This window comes from Corythoichthys intestinalis, chromosome 10 (assembly GCF_030265065.1).
Source record: "Corythoichthys intestinalis isolate RoL2023-P3 chromosome 10, ASM3026506v1, whole genome shotgun sequence".
In the NCBI taxonomy this organism is placed as follows: Eukaryota; Metazoa; Chordata; class Actinopteri; order Syngnathiformes; family Syngnathidae; genus Corythoichthys; species Corythoichthys intestinalis.
Window position 1 is genome coordinate 58,319,709 of NC_080404.1, and position 22,089 is coordinate 58,341,797.

At 38.6% G+C, this 22,089-nt stretch overlaps 1 protein-coding gene across 1 annotated transcript in view; it reads left to right on the forward strand.

Moving 5' to 3' along the window:
* The window catches only part of herc4 (HECT and RLD domain containing E3 ubiquitin protein ligase 4), a 36,104-nt gene extending 15,188 nt beyond the window's left edge, over positions 1-20,916 (forward strand). Inside the window, exons 10-25 of the mRNA XM_057847949.1 lie at positions 1,552-1,628; positions 1,712-1,836; positions 1,927-1,986; positions 3,084-3,195; positions 3,268-3,457; positions 3,566-3,738; positions 5,273-5,392; positions 5,480-5,578; positions 5,651-5,818; positions 8,002-8,145; positions 8,209-8,375; positions 8,446-8,512; positions 14,648-14,730; positions 17,458-17,641; positions 17,713-17,815; positions 17,884-20,916. Coding sequence (XP_057703932.1) covers positions 1,552-1,628; positions 1,712-1,836; positions 1,927-1,986; positions 3,084-3,195; positions 3,268-3,457; positions 3,566-3,738; positions 5,273-5,392; positions 5,480-5,578; positions 5,651-5,818; positions 8,002-8,145; positions 8,209-8,375; positions 8,446-8,512; positions 14,648-14,730; positions 17,458-17,641; positions 17,713-17,815; positions 17,884-18,092 — 2,081 coding nt within the window. The 3' untranslated portion in view covers positions 18,093-20,916. The remainder of the gene's footprint in view (positions 1-1,551; positions 1,629-1,711; positions 1,837-1,926; positions 1,987-3,083; positions 3,196-3,267; positions 3,458-3,565; positions 3,739-5,272; positions 5,393-5,479; positions 5,579-5,650; positions 5,819-8,001; positions 8,146-8,208; positions 8,376-8,445; positions 8,513-14,647; positions 14,731-17,457; positions 17,642-17,712; positions 17,816-17,883) is intronic.
* The last annotated feature ends 1,173 nt before the right edge of the window (positions 20,917-22,089 follow it).

A 22,089-nucleotide genomic window follows, 5' to 3' on the forward strand; every position in this document is an offset into this window, starting at 1 on the left:
TTTAAACAACGAAACCCTAACTCGAGGTGAGAGCATAATTAAAGGCGCCATGATTTTGACGAGATATTATCGCATACTTACCTTGTTTCGATCCAAAAACTCCCATGTTGCATGTCAAACTGAGTGTCAAGACACAGCTGTCATGGCCACAGCCGGATTTTGGGGGGATTTTATGGGTGAAGTATGGCAATGTAACAAGGGTTGAGATGCAGAAATCGCAGACATCAAGGAGTGGTTGAGATTCTTTTTTAAATATTTACCCTTTTAAACGCTTCTTTTTTTTTTCTTCGTTTGAATCGATTATCATCTAAAATATCGGGGAAAATGCGATAGTATATACAATTAAGCGATGGTTATGAGGTAGGTATCCATGACCTATGTACAGACACAATTTTTTTCATTGTGATGAAATTTGTTTAAAATATGCGAGTAACTACAGTATATATAATAATTTTATAATGTTGTATTTTTTTTCAAACTAAATATTAGACATCAATTAATTCATTCTAAGCTATAAATGATAGACATTTCGAATAATAAATCTTTTTATGGCTGGGTTGGAACAAAAGCAGTTGCGCGGTGTCTGTAAACAGGTGTGTCCAGAGTAAAACGGACAAATTAAAAATACCGTATTGGCCCGCATATAAGACGGCCCTGATTATAAGACGACCTCCTCTTTTTCAAGACTCAAGTTTGGGGGAAAGACTTTTTGAACATCTAATTAATTTTTATACAGAAAATAATTACAGTACAACCGAAACAAATGATTATAACAATATATTTGAGAGACAAAGCATGTTATTTTGCCTCATTCAAATCTTAATATCTGAACATTTAAATGTGTAAACTAAAGTGCAATCACATTCGTAAATGAATGGCTTCTGGTTTTTGAAATGTGAATAAACCAATCTATTGTGATAAAACAACAAAATTGCAATAACTGCAATAACCATCAAAGTGAAGTGTAACTGTAACTGTAGTCTTGAAACAAATCTGAATAATTAAGAACATTGCAATAAAATAATGCAAACTGGTTTTAAACTTGAGAGTAGCTGACATCTGTCATGACAGAACATCGCTTCAACGATATCTGGCGCCATCTAGCGTTGTGAATGGGTATAATGTCTGGACTGCGAATATAAGACGACCCCCCTCTTTTTCAATCTTATTTCAATGCAAAACACACCGGGTAGTTCGGGAGCTTAACGCGCCATGAAACTGCTGTGGCAACATATAGACATACTTTTCTATCAAACACAACAGTTCTTTTAGCTTAAATTACAGCACTTTATTTTAAAAGCCTTGTCTGTGTTTTCCGGCATATATATTTAACTCAAACGTATTCACCGTCTGACTGCGTGCACCTAACCGTGATGGACATACGGCCATACTGTGACGGTACGGGACAAATACAAATACCGTTACACACCTAATTTATATATGGAAGAGCGTGAGTCGCAGGGCGGGCCAAACAATCAAAAAAAAGTGTGACTTCTAGTCTGAAAAATACAGTATTTATGATAGTAATCCCTTCCACATTTACCTTTCCAGTCATGTATCAGGACTGTTGTATCAAGAGGATTTATGCAGGAGGAGATCAAAGCTTTGCTCATTATTGTACTGCAAATGTAAGTTTGATTCTAGTAGCAACTCAAGTGACTGAAATTCCGCAGTGATTTCAAAAGCTTTATTTTAATCAACGTTTTTATAGAGTCTACAAAACGCTGATAATATGGCGACACCCGAAAGTCCGCGAAGAGTTTGTACCTTGAATGAGGAAACTGTACAAAAATGGCTGAATCACACACCGGGAAGACTGCCGCTAGAAATCTCCAGGTGAAGTCTCTTCATAAATTTGATATTCCATGTTTTGATTAGCTGTGAAGACTAGTCATACTAATGGTTTGCTTTTTGTAATGCCTTCAGTGAGATTGATTTGGTGTTCTCAACTGCAAGCTGCCTAAATGGATCCTTTTTGTCTATGAGGTAAGTTAAGTTGTCTCATGAAATGTCAAAGTCTCCTATAGAGATGGCGATAAAAACATTTTCAAATGATATCGGATAATATCAAAATCAGTTTTCATGATAGGTTTTGGGCCAAAATGCTTTTACTGACCCACCCCCATACTTCACGGTGGGTATGAGGTGCTTTTCAGCATGCGCATCTTTCGTGGCACGCCAGACGCACTTAGAGTGTTTGTTGCCAAAAAGCTCAATCTTGGTCTCATCTGACCAAAGCACACGGTCCCAGTTGAAGCCCCAATACCGCTTGGCGAACTCCAGACGTTTGCGTTTATGATTGTGAGTGAGGAAAGCTTTTCTCCGTGCATGCCTCCCAAACAGCTTGTTGGCGTGTAGACAGCACCTCCTACCCACTGTGAAGTATGGGGGTGGGTCAGTGATGCTGTGGGGCTGTTCCGCTTCCAAAGGCCCTGGGAACCTTGTTAGAGTGCATGGCATCATGAATGCTTTGAAATATCAGGACATTTGAAATCAAAATCTGTCGCCCTCTGCCCGAAAGCTGAAGATGGGTCATCACTGGGTCTTTCAGCAAGACAATGACCCTAAACATATGGCCAAATCTACACAGAAATGGTTCACCAGACACAAAATCAAGCTGCTCCCATGGCCATCTCAGTGCCCAGACCTCAACCCCATTGAAAACCTGTGGGGTGAGCTGAAGAGGAGAGGACCCAGGTCTCTGGATGATTTAGAGAGATTCTGCAAAGAGGAATGCTGAGGATCCCTCTTTCTGTCTTTTCCGATTTTTTGAAACATTTAAGGAGAAGATAAGGTGTTTTGTTGCTGTTTCGTTGGCAAAAGGGGGTTGTACAAAGTATTAACACCAGGGGTGCTAATAATCGTGACACACATTATTTGATGTCAAATAATTATTTCTTTATGTGGGATTTTTTCCCCACTGAATGAATGCACTTGTATTGAAGGTTGGATTTTTCTTTTTTTTCCATTAAGGTCCAATATTATTCAGAAAAAAAATATTAGAAGCTAAAAACACATAATTTTTATAAATCCAATAATTATGGAGGGCACTGTATTTATCAACTGTGCATCTTTCTCACCAGTCATCCAGATCACTACACTACCAGCAGTAAATGTTCAGGGACAGATATGAACATGGCCCGTCTCTTATTTCACAGACTGATTACACCGGACTACCCTGAGATTTCCCAACAGGTGAGTCACGAAGAAATCAACGATGATTGGTTGTTGCAAAAATGACTTGTATTCTTTCTTCATCACTGTCAGATTGCTGCAAGTTTGGAGAAGAATCTCATTCCCAGACTAAGCAACTCCCCTCCAGACATAGAAGCACTGAGACTCTACCTCACTCTTCCAGAATGTCCTCTTTTCAGTGATCCCAATAATTTTGTGACTATCGCCATCCCGTTTGCCAAATCACTCCTCAGTCTCAAAGAAGCTGCACTTAAAGTGCTAGGTAGGAAGAGGCTACAGAGCTGCAATTTAAAATATGGTTCCACCGAGCAATGTCGTCGTACCACTTGGTGAAGAGTTGAGGCCTCTCTGATGTTTTTCTCGACCTCAGGAAACTGGTGGTCCACATTAGAGCACCAAGTCTTCCAGCGGCTGGTGGAGTTGTACAAAGAAGTGGTGGTGTACCTGCTCCAGATGCACAAGGTGGGAATTCCGTCAACAGAGCAAAGAATTTTCACCTGTTTTCTGGACACGTCACTCCGATTGTTGGAGATCCTCCACATGGTAAGTTTTTTTTGGTGTAAACTTAATTCGACCACTGCTAGCCCTCCCAGTCAAAATGGATCGGTCGTCTATCGCTTTCAGTGGCGGCCAATGAGTTAATCATGAGCTCCTTGATTCCTGAATTTACATTGAATAAATATTCATTTAAAAATGTTGGCGAATACATACAATGTATAATATAATACATACACGGGTCGTTTATTTATTTATTTTTTTATAGGGTGCCATTTGTGTCCCCAGTATGAATTAGGATACACAACATAAAATGACATAATTTTCGTAATAAGCCTGCCTCCTTCATGCACTTAGTGGTCACAGCTTTGCACATCAGCTGGACTTAATGTGACCTCTAGATGTCACTAAATAGCATGTTTGGTAGAGGTGAAATTTAGAATCAATTTGAAACTCATTAAACAACTTGAACAATAACCAAAATTATAATGATCATAGAACATGAGCTTTGAATGTTATGTTTCACAATATGATTTGCATATTTTGCTTCGCAGCCAGTTGGGTTAAACTGTGGTGGTGGTTCATTTGCTATACGCCCCAATCAAGTGGTCTTGAAGCCAAAAAGGTCAACAATGTTGAGTTTAATGGCAATTTAAGAGAATGACATGAAAATGTGTTATTGATTTTTATGTAGACGTAATAGCATGTGTGATACATTACTGGAAAGCTTAAAATCTCAATTTTTGGGTAGAAGAAAAATTTTGAACAGGAGGGCATTTTAAAAAAAAAAATTTAAACAGCAAAACCCGAACTGGAGGTGAGAGCACGCGAGAGCATAATTAAAGACGTAATGATTTTAACAAGACATTATCGGGTACTTACCTCTTTTCGATCCCAAAACTCCGTGTAGCATGTATCATCGAGTGTCAAGACACAGCTGGATTTTTGGGGGGATTTTATGGGTGAAACATGGTAATATTCAATTCAATTCAATTTTAACAAGGGTCGTGATGCTGAAATCGCAGACATCAATTAATTGAGATTTTCATTTTCATGTATTTACCCATTGAAATGTTTTTTTTCCATTTTTCTTTGATTGGATCGATTATCATCTAAAAAAAAATTTTTTTTTAATATAAGACATCAATTCATGAATCTAAGCTAAGAATAAGACATTTCGAATAATAAATATGATTACTTACCATTTTATGGCTAGGTTGCAACAAAAGCGGTTGCGCGACATGGGTTTCCAGGGTAAAACGGACAAATTAAAACTAGTTTGGGTGCTCGTTGCGCCATGAATCTGCTATGGCAGCATATAGACATATTGTTCAAATCAAACACAACAGTTCTTTTGGCTTAAAATACAGCTCTCTTATAATACATACTCTCTTATTAACAACACTGATCAAAACGAATGCTGTACTTTATTTATATTTGTTAAGTATAAATTCAGGCATCGGGGCGTTAAAATAACATCTTTTCAAATCAGTCAATGGTATAGTATTCTAATGAAGAAAATGGGATCACGATCCTCCAAAGATTTAAGCCCAAACGTCGAATTTTGAATCTTTCCACTCAGGTGAATGAGAGAGCTGGTCACATCATCCAATATGACAAATTCTACATACATGAGTTGGATGACTTGATAGACATCAGAAATGACTACATCACATGGATTCAGAGACAAATGTACCCAGTGGTAAGTATCAACTCTGATCCTTTTCAATCTTCTCAACTGATTTGTTGACCAATATTCCCACATTGAGTGATACCTGTGTGTCCTCAGGGTCATGACGGCGTGGTGACTATGTGCAGGTATCCCTTTGTGTTCGATGCCCCGGCAAAGACTACTCTGCTACAGACCGATGCTGTCCTACAAATGCAGGTAACTGACACAAATAAGCGATTCTGGCGCTAACGCACCAAGCAATTAAGTCACTATTTTCTATCTTGATAGATGGCTGTAGATCAGGCTCAAATGCAAAATTTGAGTTCCATGTTCTTGCCTGCTGTGGAATCTGTAAACCCCTGCCTCATCCTCATTGTACGGAGAGAAAATATCGTTGGAGACACCATGGAAGTTCTCAGGAAGTCCAAAAATGTTGACTACAAGAAACCACTCAAGGTTGTTTTAATAGCTACTAGGGGTGTGAGGGACAATATATTGAAAAAGGTCACGATAGCCCAAAAGGTTATCGATTTGCTTCCGCCAAGAATCGTTTTCAAAATGTGTCCAACAGGTTGCTAGCAAAATCTTTCATGAGAATAGTGGCTCACTGCCTGCCAGTAATGGCGCTAGACATCCAATTCATTTTAATTAGATTGGACGTCTCGTGCCGTCAATGGCAATGACAGCACAGAAACCGGAGCATTCACAGCCAGTCTTTTGTGGTCACTTCCTGTTTTGTTTAGGCTCACGCACAGGTTACTCCCTGTCGATTTTGAGTCTTCTGTTCATTCGCGGACCTTCTTTCTTCCTTCAGCAATCCGAAATCAACAGGCAGTGGCTTGTACAGTGCTGGCAAAAAGTATTGGCACCCCTGCAATTCTGTCAGATAATGTCTCCTAGAAAATGATTGCAATTACAAATGCTTTGGTAGTAATGTCTTCATTTATTTTGCTTGCAATGAAAAAAACAAACAAAAGAGAATTGGGGGGGGGGGGGGGGGGGATTTTTAATTGTCATTTTGCACAAAACTCAGAAAATGGCCTGGACAAAAGTATTGGCACCCTTTGAAAAATCATGTGATGCTTCTCTAATTTGTGTAATTAACAGCACTTGTTACTTACCTGTGGCACATAACAGGTAGTGGCAATAACTAAGTCACACGTGCGGCCAGTTAAAATGGTTTAAAATAGACTCAACCTCTGTCCTGTGTTCTTGTGTGTATCACATTGAGCATGGAGAAAAGAAAGAACCTAAGAACTGTCTGAGGACTTGAGAAGCAAAATTGTGAGGAAGCATGGACAATCTGAGGGCTATCTCTAAAGATCTGAATGTTCCTGTGTCTACCGTGCGCAGTGTCATCAATAAATCTAAAGCCCACTGCACTGTGGCTAACCTCCCTAGATGTGGACGGAAAAAAAAAATTGACAGGATATTTCAACGAAAGATTGTGCAAATGGTGCATAAAGAACCTCGACGAACGTCCAAACAAGTTCAAGCTGTCCCACGGTCTGAAGGTACAACAGTGTCAACCGGGACTATCCGCCGGTGTCTGAATGAAAAGGGACTCTGTGGTAGGATACCCAGGAAGACCCCACTTCTGACCCAGAGACATAGAAAAAGCCTGGCTGGAGTTTGTCAAAACTTACCTGAGAAAGCCAAAAACGTTTTGGAAGAATGTTATCTGGTCAGATGAGACAAAAGTAGAGCTTTTTGGGAAAAGGCATCAGCATAGAGTTTACAGGAGGCCTTCAAAAAAAAGAACACTCTCCACAGTCAAACGTGGCGCAGGTTCCTTGATGTTTTGGGGTTGCTTTGCTGCCTCTGGCACTGGACTGCTTGACCGTGTGCATGGCATTATGTAGTCTGAAGACGACCAACAAATTTTGCAGCATAATGTAGAAAGCTGTGTCTCCCTCAGAGGTCGTGGGTCTTCCAGCAGGACAATGAGCCAAACCACACTTCAAAGAGCACTAGAAAATGCTTTGAGAGAAAGCACTAAAGTGGCCAGACCTGAATCCGATAGAACACCTGTGGAGAGATCTTAAGATGTCACCCTTCAAATCTCAGTGACCTGGAGTAGTTGGCCTAAGAAGAATGGTCTAAAATTCCATCAGAGCATTGTAAGAACCTCATTGATGGATACCGGAAGCGGTCGTTCGCAGTTATTTTGTCTAAAGGTTGTGCTACCAAGTATTAGGCCGCTGAGGGTGCCAATACTTTTGTCTGGCCCAATTTTTGGAGTTTTGTGTAAAGTGATAATGACTTATTTGTTGTTTTGTAAATGACCCAAAAGGGAAAAGAAAGTAACCCAAAAAAAATCAACAGGAAATGACGTGAAATGCCCCAAAATGAACTCATTGCCCGGCTTTGGCTGCCTCTGACAGCTGATTGGATGTCTACTAGTGATAAACTCATTCCAATTCACAGCAGAACGATAAAAATGGCTTGCTTTTCTGTTTATTCGTTGTTTTGTAGGATATCCTAGAACAATGTCCTGACCCGTATATTGATAATTGCTGCATCGCCAGATCATGAGATCATTCATCGTTACCTTGTATCACAAATCGTATCATTAGCTACCTAAAGGTTCCCACTGTAATAGTACGATGAGTCTAAATTGTTTTCTCTTTCCACGACAGGTTATCTTTGTGGGAGAAGAGGCCGTGGATGCAGGTGGTGTGAGAAAGGAATTCTTTCTCCTGATTATGAAAGAGCTACTAGATCCAAAGTACGGGATGTTCCGTTACCACGAGGACTCCAGGCTACTATGGTTTTCCAGCAAGGTAGCTTAAATCTCAATGTTGAAATTGGACACACAACTCTTAACGGTTAAGTTTTCCTTCCAGACTTTTGAGGACATCGATTTGTTTAACCTCATCGGAGTCATATGCGGCCTGGCCATTTACAACCTCACCATTGTGGAGCTCAACTTTCCAGTGGCTCTGTATAAGAAGCTTCTGAAGAGGAATCCCACGTTAGATGATCTGAAGGAGCTCATGCCAGATGTGGGAAGGTAAGCTTAACATCCGTTCATTGACATCAATACCTGCTTTAAAAATGTTTTTTTCTTATCTTTGAACAAGGAGTCTTCAATTGTTATTGGACTACCATGAAGATGATCTTGAGGAAACCTTCTGCTTAAACTTCACCGTAAGTGGAAATATGATTGTGTATAGGCATGTCCCACTTACGGGTTTCCCGGTTTACCGTAGTGTGAAAACGTTGCGGTGTCAAAACCACTAAAATTTTCCGTCAGACCGTAGGACGGTATTCGCTATTTTTCATGTGTTAAAAATGCAGCCAGAAGTGGCGTGTCGCGGCAGCGCTCACCCCTCCCGTTTGTTGCTGTGTGTGAAAGTGACGCTAACGGCTAGACAGCCAGCGAACCCAAAAACAAATACTCCAGACAAAGCCTTCTTTTCTTCAATTTATTGAGCTCTAAATTCGCGGTAAGTGGAATATACAAAATGAATACATTTAAAACGTTGTACAATTGTATTTTTCCATGTGTGAGTAGCTTCAACAGAAACCATGAAGAAGTTCGCCAAAACACACATTTCCCTTTCAAATTCAATATACAAGTTAACTAAAAGACGAATGTTAGCCTAGGCTTAGCTGGAAGAGCAACTTCGTTGCGTAATACAGCCACAGAGTGAGAAAACAAGCTTGATTCGCTTGAATGAAGGGGAAAAAGAGATAGCGATAGCGTCAAAGATCGTTAATTGAGAAAGATGGTCTTGCCCTAAGCACAAATCCACGTTCGCTGGATCAAGGAGAGGTCTCACACCCAATGTTTTTTTTTTTTTTTTTTTTTTTCCAGATGAAACCTTTCCACAACAATATTTACATTTTAACTAACTAACTTATACATTTTTAACTAACTTATGAATTCTTTATGTGTTTTTTAACACAAAGGCATGACATCATGTAGACTAGAGTTGACACAGTGACTGAAAATGGCGATACTTCACTTGAGCTTTTCCATCCTCAAAAAAAAGTCATGCAGAATAAATTTTAAAAAATTTTATTCAGGATTGTTTTAGTTTTTTATAGAAATGATTTTGTTCTAGCTCTAATCTTGAGCAACTGTAGCTGTGGCTGTGGGTATAGTCGATATTATAAGTTATATTTTAATTTTATTTAAAATATTTCTTTTTTTTGATCATTTATTTATTTATTTTAACAATGTATTCATGTTCCAATTTGCAACTATGTTCTGAAAAATTAAAAAAATCCTGTTCAATGGAAAAAGTTATTTTTTTAACCCATACATCTCAAAATAACACATTTTGGAGCTATAATTGCAATACTGTGAAACCGCGGTATTTTTGGTCTCTGTTATCGTACCGTCAAAATCTCATACCGGCACATGCCTAATTGTGGAACATCAAAAAGCTGGATGTTTTAGTCATACTGCCACTTTTTAGTATGTTATACTTATGCACGGCCTTCAGTACTAGGGGTGTGACAGTACAGGTAAGCCCCGGGATATGGCGTACGCCATTTCGACTTTACGACGCCCGAATCTCGTCTGCTATTTTGTCTGCCCGGCAATCCGGCCAGTAGGCCAAACTCCGCACGTTCACCTTAGTCTTAACCCTTTGTACTCTATTTTGAAAGGTTTAAAGAAGGCTCACGGAAAAAAGTTGACAATTTATTCAGATCGACTGCGGTCAAAACGGCAAGGTGAAACAGAAACACTCAGGCAGAGAGGCAAGCTGTTTTACGAAATTTTTACGAAATTTCCGGGTCACACTTTTATGAAAGAAATGTCGTTTCAGGTTCGCAGTGAGTCAGTAACAGGCACACTTTTGCGAAGTAGACAATGTTTATTGATTAGAAATTGCAAATGAAACTTGGGTAGAAAAAGGAAGAAAACAAACATAAAGCAAACAACAATAACGCTACGCGCTATGGTTAAAGAACAAAGCAAACACAACAACGCTAGATATAGATTGTCACTTCTAAGATCCCCGCGCTACACACACTTTTGTGAACGCTAGATATAGATTGTCACTTCTAGATCCCCGCACTACTGTTACAAGATATTCCTTTGAGAATAGCAATCAAAACCCTTACCGTTTGATAAGCGGGCGGAGAGTCGACACCCCCGGCAGAGTTTACAAAGGAATACAGGCCAGGCAACCGCAGGAACATCCATGGCCCTAACGACTCTAGCTACTCTAAAGACTAACGCGGCCCGAAAATGTCCGGCTATTTAATGGCGCATGTCACGTGGGAACAGAGGTGGACACACTGCCTGCAATCTTATTGGTTCACTTGTTGTATGAATCTCGTGTCCAAATATGATTGGTTTACTTTAATACATAGCCTAAAGGCACTCTCTAAGGCTCTTTATTGTCAAAGGCAGTTGTTGTAATATACAGTGAGGAGAACAAGTATTTGATACACTGTCAATGGGTTTTCCCATTGGCAGTGTATCAAATACTTGTTCTCCCCACTGTATGTGAACTCGCTGTACTCCAATACACAGCTATACTTTTATACATAGCCCAAAGGCACTTTGTTATATATATGTGTATTTAATAGGGATGTCAAACGATTAAAATTATTAATCGAGTTAATTACAGCTTAAAAATTAATTAATCATAATTAATCGCAATTCAAACCATCTATAAAATATGCCATATTTTTCTGTAAATTATATATAAATTCTGTAAAATAAATTGTTGGAATGGAAAGATAAGACACAAGATGGATATATACATTCAACATACGGTACATAAGGACTGTAGTGGGCATTTCACTCGACTGTCATTTAAATCTGTCTATGCTGTCCTCACTCCGAAGCGTCTACTTTTTCCAAAGCTAGACAGCTAGTGAACGACGCCTTAATAATCAGACTTCTTCCTTTTTCATCTGATTTATTAATAAAATAGCCTCAAACCATTGTCCTCTTTAGACCGTCGTAAAACACAAGCATTGCATTAGCAACAACGTTAGCTTAGCACGCTATACAGGTTCACTAAACATAAACAAAAAGCGTCTCATACAAAAAATATAACATTTCGCTTACTAACATAATATGTACATTCTTTACAACAACCATACTTATGGACAAATCTTGTCCAAGGATCATATAAGCACAACATTATCAGCCCGAGACGTCGTGCAGCCATAATGAACTGGCAAGAAAACAATAAACCATGTTGCAAAGCGACCACAAGAGAAGAAGAAGAAGGCAGAATACTTTCTGAGCAGGACATGTGCGTTAATTGCGTCAAATATTTTAACGTGATGAATTAAAAAAAATAATTACCGTGCGTTAACGCGATCATTTTGACAGCCCTAGTATTTAATAATGATGGAACCAGTGCGGGTCACAAAAAGGTCACAGGTGTTTTTCTCCATACACAAGCTCACCCTATCACAAGTCAACAAAAAGTAGTTGCCAAAATACTCTGGAGAAAATGATCTGTCATAGTGTAGACGGAATCTAAATTCCTTCACTTTTGACAATTTGTAACGCTGTAACGCACATTAGCACACTTATTTTGAAAATGTTACACATTTTAACAATAAAACACTTGACACAAAAAAACTGGTGTTCAAACATCCATCTGGTCTGATCAATATGTCAATGTAATTGATTAAATTGGCCTTATTTGCCTAACAAATGTCCACTTAAATGCTCCGAATGCTGATGTATTTACAATTCTCATTGCAAATCGCTCACACATAACTCCACAAACTGTAGCTGTAAACTTAATTACAAATGCTTACACAAACATATATTAGCTGAAATAACTTACAGCCTGATGTGGGCCAACCAGAGCGCAGCTATCCTTGATCCATGTCAGACGTCTGAGTCTGCTCTGAGTCATATAAGACAACAGTCCAGGCAGACCCAATGCTGCCACCAGAGGGCAGTGTATCCTCCATCATTAAACAAAATGCAATACTTTTTGGATAGTTATTTTGTAGGGGTACTTATAGGGTTAATTCCGACTTTTGCGAAAATTTGGGTTACGTCGCCAGAATAGGAACAGAACTCGTTCATAACCCGGGGACTACCTGTATATCAATATGACACTGTTTCCCAAAAGGTTATCGTATGCTCCTTTAAAACGTGTCACTGTTTGGAGGGATAAAAAAAGGAACAGTTTGCTACCAAAATCTTCCATTAGAATAGTAGGGGTGTCCCATCTTCGGCACCCCACGATTCGATTTGCTCCCGATTCAGGGTGCTACGATTTGATTCTTGAACGATGATCACCGTATTGACGATGATCACGGTTGTCGCGATTATCGATGCATTGTGCATTACTAATTAATACAGTAGCCAAACAAATTTATGTCCATTATTTATTTAAAATATCCTAATGTTTCAACAGGAACAATGGAAGCGTGGCCATACAACAAAAAGCTGCCCTCAAGCTGCTTTTTTATTATTTTTTTTCCCTTTTTTTTTTTTTTTTTTTTTACAAGAAAGTGCAAAAACATTAACCATTTTAAAGGGAGTACTTATTTCTTTCAATACAATAAAATTTACACAGGTGGAATGAATTCCACATTTTCTGGAAACAAAGTGTCTTTAGAAATAAGGCTTCTTTTATCCAATATACTTTGTTTTCACAGAATTCTGTACAATTTCGCATGTTAGTAGTGTTACCGCTGTACTTAAACGTGGTTTTACATGTTCTGCATATGAAATACATGTTAGCGAATTAGCTAATTAGCTTAGCGCTCGGCGCTAACTATTAACATCTCAAAAACAACAACAATAAAGGCTAAACAGTACAAGAGGTTTCGTGTACTTCCATCTTTTAGATGCACACGGGTCTTAGCAACACACTCAGGACATTTTTCAATTGAAATGCCTTAAAACTACTGCTGGGTATCTAAAAGACAAGGTGCAAAGAACTATCTCTCTTCCCCGCTTGCTCTAAAAAATAACTTGCGCACATGGTCCTGCCTGTCTCATACACACATTTATTTTCCAGTCTTTTAAAAAGGAGTAAATCTCTCTCTCAGTAACCGGCAGCATCCATCATAACGTGCGTGCGCTCGTTAACGGTGACCAGGCGGCAAACGTGTCTTGAATTTCGTTCTGCTACGAGCGGATGCCATAAAGTTATGAGGGAAAAATCATCGTTTTTGAACCTTTATGAATCGTAATCGAATCGTCAGGTGTGGCATCGCGATGCATGTAATAAACGTTTTTTTTTAAAACTCCTCTTTAGTGTCTGGGTTAGCTCACTGGCTGCCATTGACGGCGCTGGACGTCCAATCCATTTTGACCGTCAATGGCACGTGAACAGAAATTTTGGGGGCCTTTATTAATTGATTATGAGACCCCTAAGGTCGTCTGGAACGGGTCTTCTGCACGTTCCAAGAACAAGAACCAAGCAGGGTGAGGCAGCATTTAGTTATTATGCTCCTCACCTCTGGAACAAGTTACCCGAACGTCTGAAGTATGCTCAAACTGTTAGCTCCTTTAAATCAGGGCTAAAAACGCTTTTGTTTGGCACTGCATATCCATAACTGTCTATATATTTCAACCTACCTGCCTTCTATTCCTCTTGTGCTTATCTCCATTGCTGATTTCAATGATTATTAGTAGTAGTAGTTTTTGCTTTATTTTTATTTTTGTTTTATTTTTATTCTGTGATTAAATGCGATCATTTGTCTTGGTTTTTACGTTGTGTTGATTTAAATGTGATTTTTATGGTCTTCATGTGATGTAAAGCACTTTGAATTGCCTTGTGTTGAATTGTGCTATATAAATAAATTTGCCTTGCCTTGCCTTTATAGTTCACTTACGGTTCATTTGAGGGCATTTACAGGTCACTTCCTATTCATTTGGTGACATGCCCTGGTCACATCCTGTTCACTAACCCCAAAATCAATACCTGGTAGTATCGTAACTGCGACGCTGGGGGATGCCGTGAGTCCAACCCTAAAATAATGCAGTCGAGGCGGACATGCAAGAACCAGTAGTGATGGCGTGAACCCAAATCCGAAAATAGAGCACTCTAGGCGGACACACCGGCCGGCGCCGGACGCGGGCGTGCTCTCCTTTATCGGTCGGCGGCGACTTGGTGGTCACCCACAAAATGTGAGCTGCCAGCTTATTAAAACATGAGACACGATCTCAGTACAGTGATCCCTGTTTTTTCCCAGTTAATGGGGCTTTTAGAGGAATTATCATGTAGTTTGTAAAAACATGGATTAAAATAACAGCAGTTAATGGGGCTTTTAGAGGAATTATCATGTAGTTTGCAAAATATGGATTAAAATAACAGCAAGACTTCCTCTTTTCAGATCACGGAGGAAAACTATGGCGCCACAGAAGTGTTGGAACTCATACCCAACGGTGAAAACATCACTGTCAATAAATCCAACAGGTAAGCTTGCTCTTGTATTGTAAAATATTGTGATAAAATACTCTAAATCATTCGTCTCTGTATACATGGTACGGAAGCGTATTACTGCCACCCAACCCAAAAAAAAAGTCTGGTTTCACGTTTTTATGCATCACATTTTTAAATGTTTTTTTAACGTGGGATTATCACATTTTAACTTCATAGTTGTCATGGTTTTTGATGATCGTATCACGTTTTTACATGGTAGTTGTCACATGTTCACATATCATCATATTTTTATACATGATGGTTATCATGTCATTTCATGATAGTTATCAGGTTATTAACAGAGGTGGGTAGTAAGGCGTTACATTTACTCAAGTAACTTTTTGAGGAAAAAAAATGTAGTTTTACTAAGCCATACTGTTTTACTTGAGTAGATTTGCGGAAAAAAAACCAAACTACGCTTACTCTGCTACTTTGTGCTACACAAGAGTCGTTACATTTTTCCTCTTTATTCTCCATATGACGTTTATTATTTTTCATGCCATGAGTCGAGACGTGCCTGGTGTATTACCGGGTGTCAAGTTCAAATACGAATCATTAGGTAGACATTTATAATAGGGCTGTCAAAACTATTGCGTTAGCGGGCTGTAATTAGTTTTTTTAATTAATCACGTTAAAATATTTGACGCAATTATCGCACATGCCTCGCTCAAACAGATTAAAATGACAGCACAGGGAAATGTCCACTTGATACTTGTGTTTTTGGTGTTTTTTCGCCCTCTGCTGGCGCTTGGGTGTGACTGATTTTATGAGCATTGTGTAATTATTGACATCAACAATGGCGAGCTACTAGTTTATTTTTTGATTGAAAATTTTACAAATTTTATGAAAACGAAAACATTAAGAGGGGCTTTAATATAAAATTTCTATAACTTGTAATAACATTTATCTTTTAAGAACTACAAGTCTTTCTATCCATGGATCGCTTTAACAGTATGTCAATGATGTTAATGCAATCTTTTTGATTTATTGTTATAATAAACAAATACAGTACTTATGTACCGTATGTTGAATGTATATATCCCTCTTGTGTCTTATCTTTCCATTCCGACAATAATTTACAGAAAAATATGGCATATTTTTGGGATGGTTTGAATTGTGATTAATTAATTTTTAAGCTGTAATTAACTCGATTAAAAATTTTAATCGTTTGACAGCCCTAATTTATAATATTACCCACAACAAGGAGATAAGGCACTCAGTTGAAAAGCTTGCAAGGAGAAGGAGGGGAAACTATACAGCTTCCGCAATCGTTCCAACTAGCACCTCCTTCACCTCGCTTTTTGTTTGGGATGGCCCTAGCAACAGACTGGTATCTTGCCCTAAAAAGGAAAGGGGAAGCAAGCTGGCGACACCCCTTGTATTTTTTTGGCTATGTTTGTGCATGTAGGTGGAATTATATACATGTGTGTCAGCAAAGCAAAGCTGCATCTTTTGACTCTGTCCTTGAACAGGCAAGAGGCCTCTTCAAGACAAAACATTCCTTCTTTGTAGGCAACAATAAGCAGAAGCATTTCTTCATTGCGAGTAGCAATTGATTAGAGCAATTGTCTCATCAAATACATTTCATGACGCAGTAGCTATTGGCAAGTCATAAAATGCAACAATATGTCCCAGACAGTTTAGTTTCCCAATGTCTGGGGCTTGTCCTCGAAGTTGACCTGTGAAACCTAGGCCGGTTTAAACCCGTCAGAATGACAAGGCAGTTTTATCAAGAACTAAACATGTCTATAGTTATCAATCACTAAAATGCCTCTTTACTGCAATCAATCATGGAACATACTATTACAGCAATCAATACTTTATTGTGAGCCTTCATTGGCAAAAGCAAATATTTAATAACCATTTAATAATTATCACCGGGGTAGCTCTACCGATTTCACCAATGAGACGTCGCAACAATAATCACATGACTCCATTATACCAATCGGACTCAAGCTTGCCGTTCTACGATCATTGTTCAATCACATGGCGTCTTTAAAGCACCATAAAAAAATAAGATATTCGACATAGAGCGTTGCCATCAACTCGAAAGCACAGATTTTAACCTCTCCCAGTTTTTAATTGGCACCAGTTGACTACTGGAAACGAGAGATGATCCTTTTAATTTCATGATAGGAACTATGAAGGAACTATTCTACCATTCAAACAAAGAAATATTTTCTCCACTAGAGGGCGCTGATGCTCTTTGGACAAATGAGACTTCGGTTCTGTAATTTTATTTCTCTCTCGCTGGAGTTCAGTGATATTTTTTTTGTATTTATTTGGCTTAATGATGTTATGGCATGTTAGGCTGTTATTGTAGAGTTTTAAAGTAAGAGTGCATATAGATATCTTTGTGCTGAGAAAAATAAATACCCTTGTTTAAAAAATAAATAAACATTGTAAGCAGTTACTCATAATGTTACTCATTACCTGAGCATTCTTTTTACCAAATACTTGTTTACTTGTACTTGTGTACATTTTTTTGGGTGACTACTTTTGACCTAACCTGAGTAATAGTAATATTATTTTGTAGTAACGCTACTCTTACTGGAGTCAAATTCTTGACTACTCTGCCCACCATTACACAATGTTTGTCATGTTTTTACATGATACCATCACGTGAAAATGTGATACTGGACTTTTTTTGGGGGGGACGGGGGGCAGCATACACTTCTCTACCATACATTACATATACTCACCAAGTCATTCTCTGTCCAGGCAAGACTTTGTCAACGCATACGTCGACTACACGTTCAACACCTCGGTCGCCCCACTCTTCGAGTGCTTTTATGCAGGCTTCCACAAGGTTTGCGGAGGCAAAGTTCTGGAGTTGTTCCAGCCCAACGAACTGCAAGCCATGGTGATCGGCAACACAAACTACGACTGGACCGAACTTGAAAAGGTTTGGCGTCAAACTAAAAGATCCAATTCACACCCGAATAGCATATATGAAGCATGTCTGCTTTTCTTCAGAGCACTGAATATAAAGGAGAGTACTGGGCAGACCATCCTACCATCAAGCTCTTCTGGGAAGTGTTCCACAACCTTCCTTTAGAGAAGAAGAAAGAGTTCCTCTGTAAGTGTGTCGCTTTTCCCTTCTAGTCGCCTTCGAAAAATAATAATGAATGTCCATTTTCTGCTCAGTGTTCCTCACAGGAAGTGACCGCATACCCATCTTGGGCATGAAAAGCCTTAAACTTGTGATCCAACCAACCAGCGGAGGTGAACATTACTTGCCCGTGGCCCACACGTGCTTCAACCTCTTGGACCTGCCCAAATACACCAATGCGCCAACGCTGCGCGAGAAGCTTCTTCAAGCGATAGATCATAATCAAGGCTTCAATCTAGCATGAAGCCGTCAAACATTTTGCTTTGCGGACTGTATTCGTAGCTATGGAGCAAGTACTGCTCGGGAAAAAAAAAGGTCAATAATTCTTTGCTGTCCACTTTGTTTTACTTGAGTTTTTTTTTTTTTTGCTTTTTACAAAGCTCTCATAGTATTTTGCTAAGTAAAACACCCAACAAAAGGGGTCTTATAATAGGTTTTCTGCATTCATTGTTGGGATACGGCAAGTACAAGGGGGCAAAGAAATGTTATCTTCTAAACGACACCAAATAAAAAGATGGGAGTCTGAATTGACCAGATTCAAAAGAACACTTGCGGGCATTCCTTCGCAAAATGTCGTTTCTGTTATATATGATTAAAGTTGACAGGAGCTAAAGGCCGTTATGCATGACGTGTGTAATAGACCAGATTTTACTAACCTATGTTTTACATACATTCTGTTGTTATATTTGATGCAGAGCCAAACGAAACATTTGCCTGGAGTGCATCTTGGTTGAGAAGATTAAAAGCGGTCAAATCAATTTATGCTGGTCATTGTTGGACGACAATTAGAACTAGAAAACGCCATTTCTGGAGAAATGGCAATGGTAGCTTTGCTGTGATGGCTGGTATTTGGCAGGGAACACAAACACAAAGCTATTTTGACTGTACCCACCAAGTGGTGGAAAGTAACCAAGTAGAAGTACATTTTTGTGTATCTGTACTTAACTTGAGCACACATATGAAATGGTACTTTTTACTTTTACTCCACTACTTTTCAAATTGTCACCTGCATTAAACGTTATAATTGTTTAGGTTTTTCCTCATTGTGGATGGGCTCAGTTTTCATGCCTCCGGTGCAATCAATAAGCCCCGTGCAAATGTACCACTTGGGAATGGCGTGGCTCAGTGGTAGTGTAGTTGTAGCCAAACCGGAGGTTGTGGGTTCAATTCTCTCCCCTGATGAACTTGTCTAAGTATCCTTATGTATGAGCAAGATACTGAACCCCACGTTGCTTTTGGTGAGGATACAGTGTAAAAGCGCTTTGAGGGCCTTAAAGGTGGAAATGCGCAATACACCATTTACTCTTACTGAGCACTAGAGGGAGCCACACAAGCAGGTGAACAGGATATTGACCATTAAAACAACAGTGAGAGCAGCGCGCTTTCAAGTGGGTGCTGTGCACTCTTGTACAGTAGGTGGGGGTATGCACCTGATAGTTGCTTGCAATCCGCCATTAAGTTTTTTGAGCTTTTGAAGCTCAGTCAATTTTATTTTTTCCCCATTACATACCGTATTGGCCCAAATATAAGACGACCACCTCTTTTTCTAGACAAGTTTGAAAAAAAAAAATACTTTTTGAACACCAAATGAATTTTTATACAGAAAATAATCACAGTACATCTGAAAGAAATGATTATAACAATATATTTGAGAGAAAAATCATGTTATTTTGCCTCATTCAAATCTTAATATCTGAACATTTAAATATGTAAAGTGCAATCACATTCGTAAATGAATGGCTTCTGGTTTTTGAAATGTAAATAAAGCAATCTATTGTGATAAAACAACAAACTTGCAATAACTGCATTACCCATCAAAGTGAAGTCTAACTAACTGTAGTCTTGAAACAAATCTGAATAAGGAAAAACATTGCAATAAAATAATACAAACGGATTAAACTTGAGAGTAGCTGACATCTGTCATGACAGAACATTACGCAAGTTCAGCATTCGCTCAATTGGTATCTGGCGCCATCTAGCGTCGTGATTGGGTATAATGTCTAGACCTCAAATATAAGACCCGCTTTTTCAGTCTTATTTCAATGCAAAAAAACACCATCTGATATTCGGGCCAATTTGGTAATATAAAATGTGTATGAAGGAAAACACTCGGATGACTTGAAGTTGGCTAATTTTCAAAATTGTCCTAGTATATGCATCTGTGATGCATCATTGAAAAGCTTAAAATCTGTCTGGGGAAGAAAATTTTTGAGCAGGAGGGCATTTGGAAAAAAAAACAAAAAAACAATTAACCCCTAAACCCTAACTCAAGGCGAGAGAGCATGAGAGAGCATAATTAAAGACACCATGATTTTAACAACGTATTAGCGCGTACTTAGGGGTCCCTTATTTCGATCCCAAAACGCCGTGTAACATGTCTCACAGAATGTCAAGACACAGTTGTGAATGGCCACAGCCGGACTTTTGGGGGATTTTATGGGTGAAACACGGTATTATAACAAGGGTCGCGATGCAGAAATAGCAAACATCAAGGAGTGGTCGGGATTTTCTTTTTCAAATATTTACCCTTTTAAACGTTTTTTTTTTTTGGTCATTATTTGGATCTATTATCTAAAATATGGGAAATGCAACTAACAAAAAAAATACAATCAAGCACTATTTACAAACTTTTTTTTATTGTGACTTAATTTGTTTATTCACCCGCACATTTTAAACTTAATTTTTTAAAGTAGTTTTTTTTTTTTTTAGATAAATATTAGATGAATGATTCTAAGCTTTAAAAAGATATTTAAAATAAATATTATTACCTTCATTTTATGGCTGGGTTGAAAGAAAAGCGGTTGCGCGGTGTCCGTAAATGGGGGGTCTCCAGGGTAAAACAGACAAATTAAAAATATATCAGAGGCTTAATGTGCCATGAAACTGCTATTGCAACATACACAACAGTTCTTTGGTTTTAAATCACAGCAGTTTATTTCAAAGAGGGGTGCAAGAGCAGAAACTGCTTTTTCAGCTTTGTGTTTTCCGCCAAATATATTCTTGCATAGGGAGAAAATCGTTTTATTTGTAAATTTGAAAGCAAGTAGTTTGGTACTTGAGTATTTATTGCCTTAGATAAGTTTTTTTTTTTTTTTTTTTTGCCTCTGTATCTGTACTTTTGCTTAAGTAATAAAAAAAAAGTGAGTACTTAATCCACCACTGCTACCACCCAAAGAAGTCCTCAGACACCCAATATTTAACGAACTTTTGTATTTCGCTATAGTTTGCCTGTTGGGGGCCGAATAGTTATATATTGGGAGACTTTTTCTATTCTGTTTATTTATTTTTTATTTATTAGAAAAGCACCATTGTCTTCAAATTTCGAGTTACCAGTCTTGTTTTCGTCAACGATGAGAATATTTAGTAAACGAACACTTTTTTTGTCATGACGGTGACAAAGCCGGCTAGCTTTTAGTTTTTAGGTTGTGTCACTCAAGCGATGTGCTGCGACCAATATCCTGGCAAGTCACTGAGGATTGGTTTAAAGACACTGCTGATGGGCTAGAATTGGATGTGGGTACAACATCACCCCACAGCTCTGTAACAAAACAATCTGACCGGCAGCAGAATGTGACAAAATCATGCTAGTTGTCACACGAGTGTCGCTTGCTAGCTAGCACAGCTTTTTCTCCCAGTCCAGCCCAACAGACTCCTCGCCTCCAGCGTGCATTGCGCGTGTAAAACATGGCGCCCTCCTAGGCTACTACTAACGGTGAGCATCCGCTTAAACTCTCGGACAACTTTTTTTTTTTTTTTTTTTACATAACTTGTGGCGTCCAGGAGCGCGTAATTAATTGAAGATAACATAATTTTGCCGCTCAGTGTGTATTATCGCCAAGAGTAATAAAAAAAAGTTTCGTCTACAAAAACTAGACAAAAACGCATTTTGAGATGACTAAGACTAGGGTGACCATATTTTGATTTCCAAAAAAGAGGACACTCAGCCTCAGATACTTGAATTTTACTCGAAGTTCACTCAAAAATACCTATGTCACTTTAATATATTTAAAGTGTGCCCCCTCACTCTGGATGGAAAAATACAGTTTGGGAAAATAATAATAATAATAATAACATATATATATAACGCAGACCCATGGAAATGTAGTCCAGTCAATGTACATACACACAGTAGGCTATGTGCCAACTAAACATTTTTATAAATTACTATCACGACAATTTTCCTTGACGAATTGTTATTCCCATTCAATTGATATTCTCATTCAATGTTCTAGATTGCACAC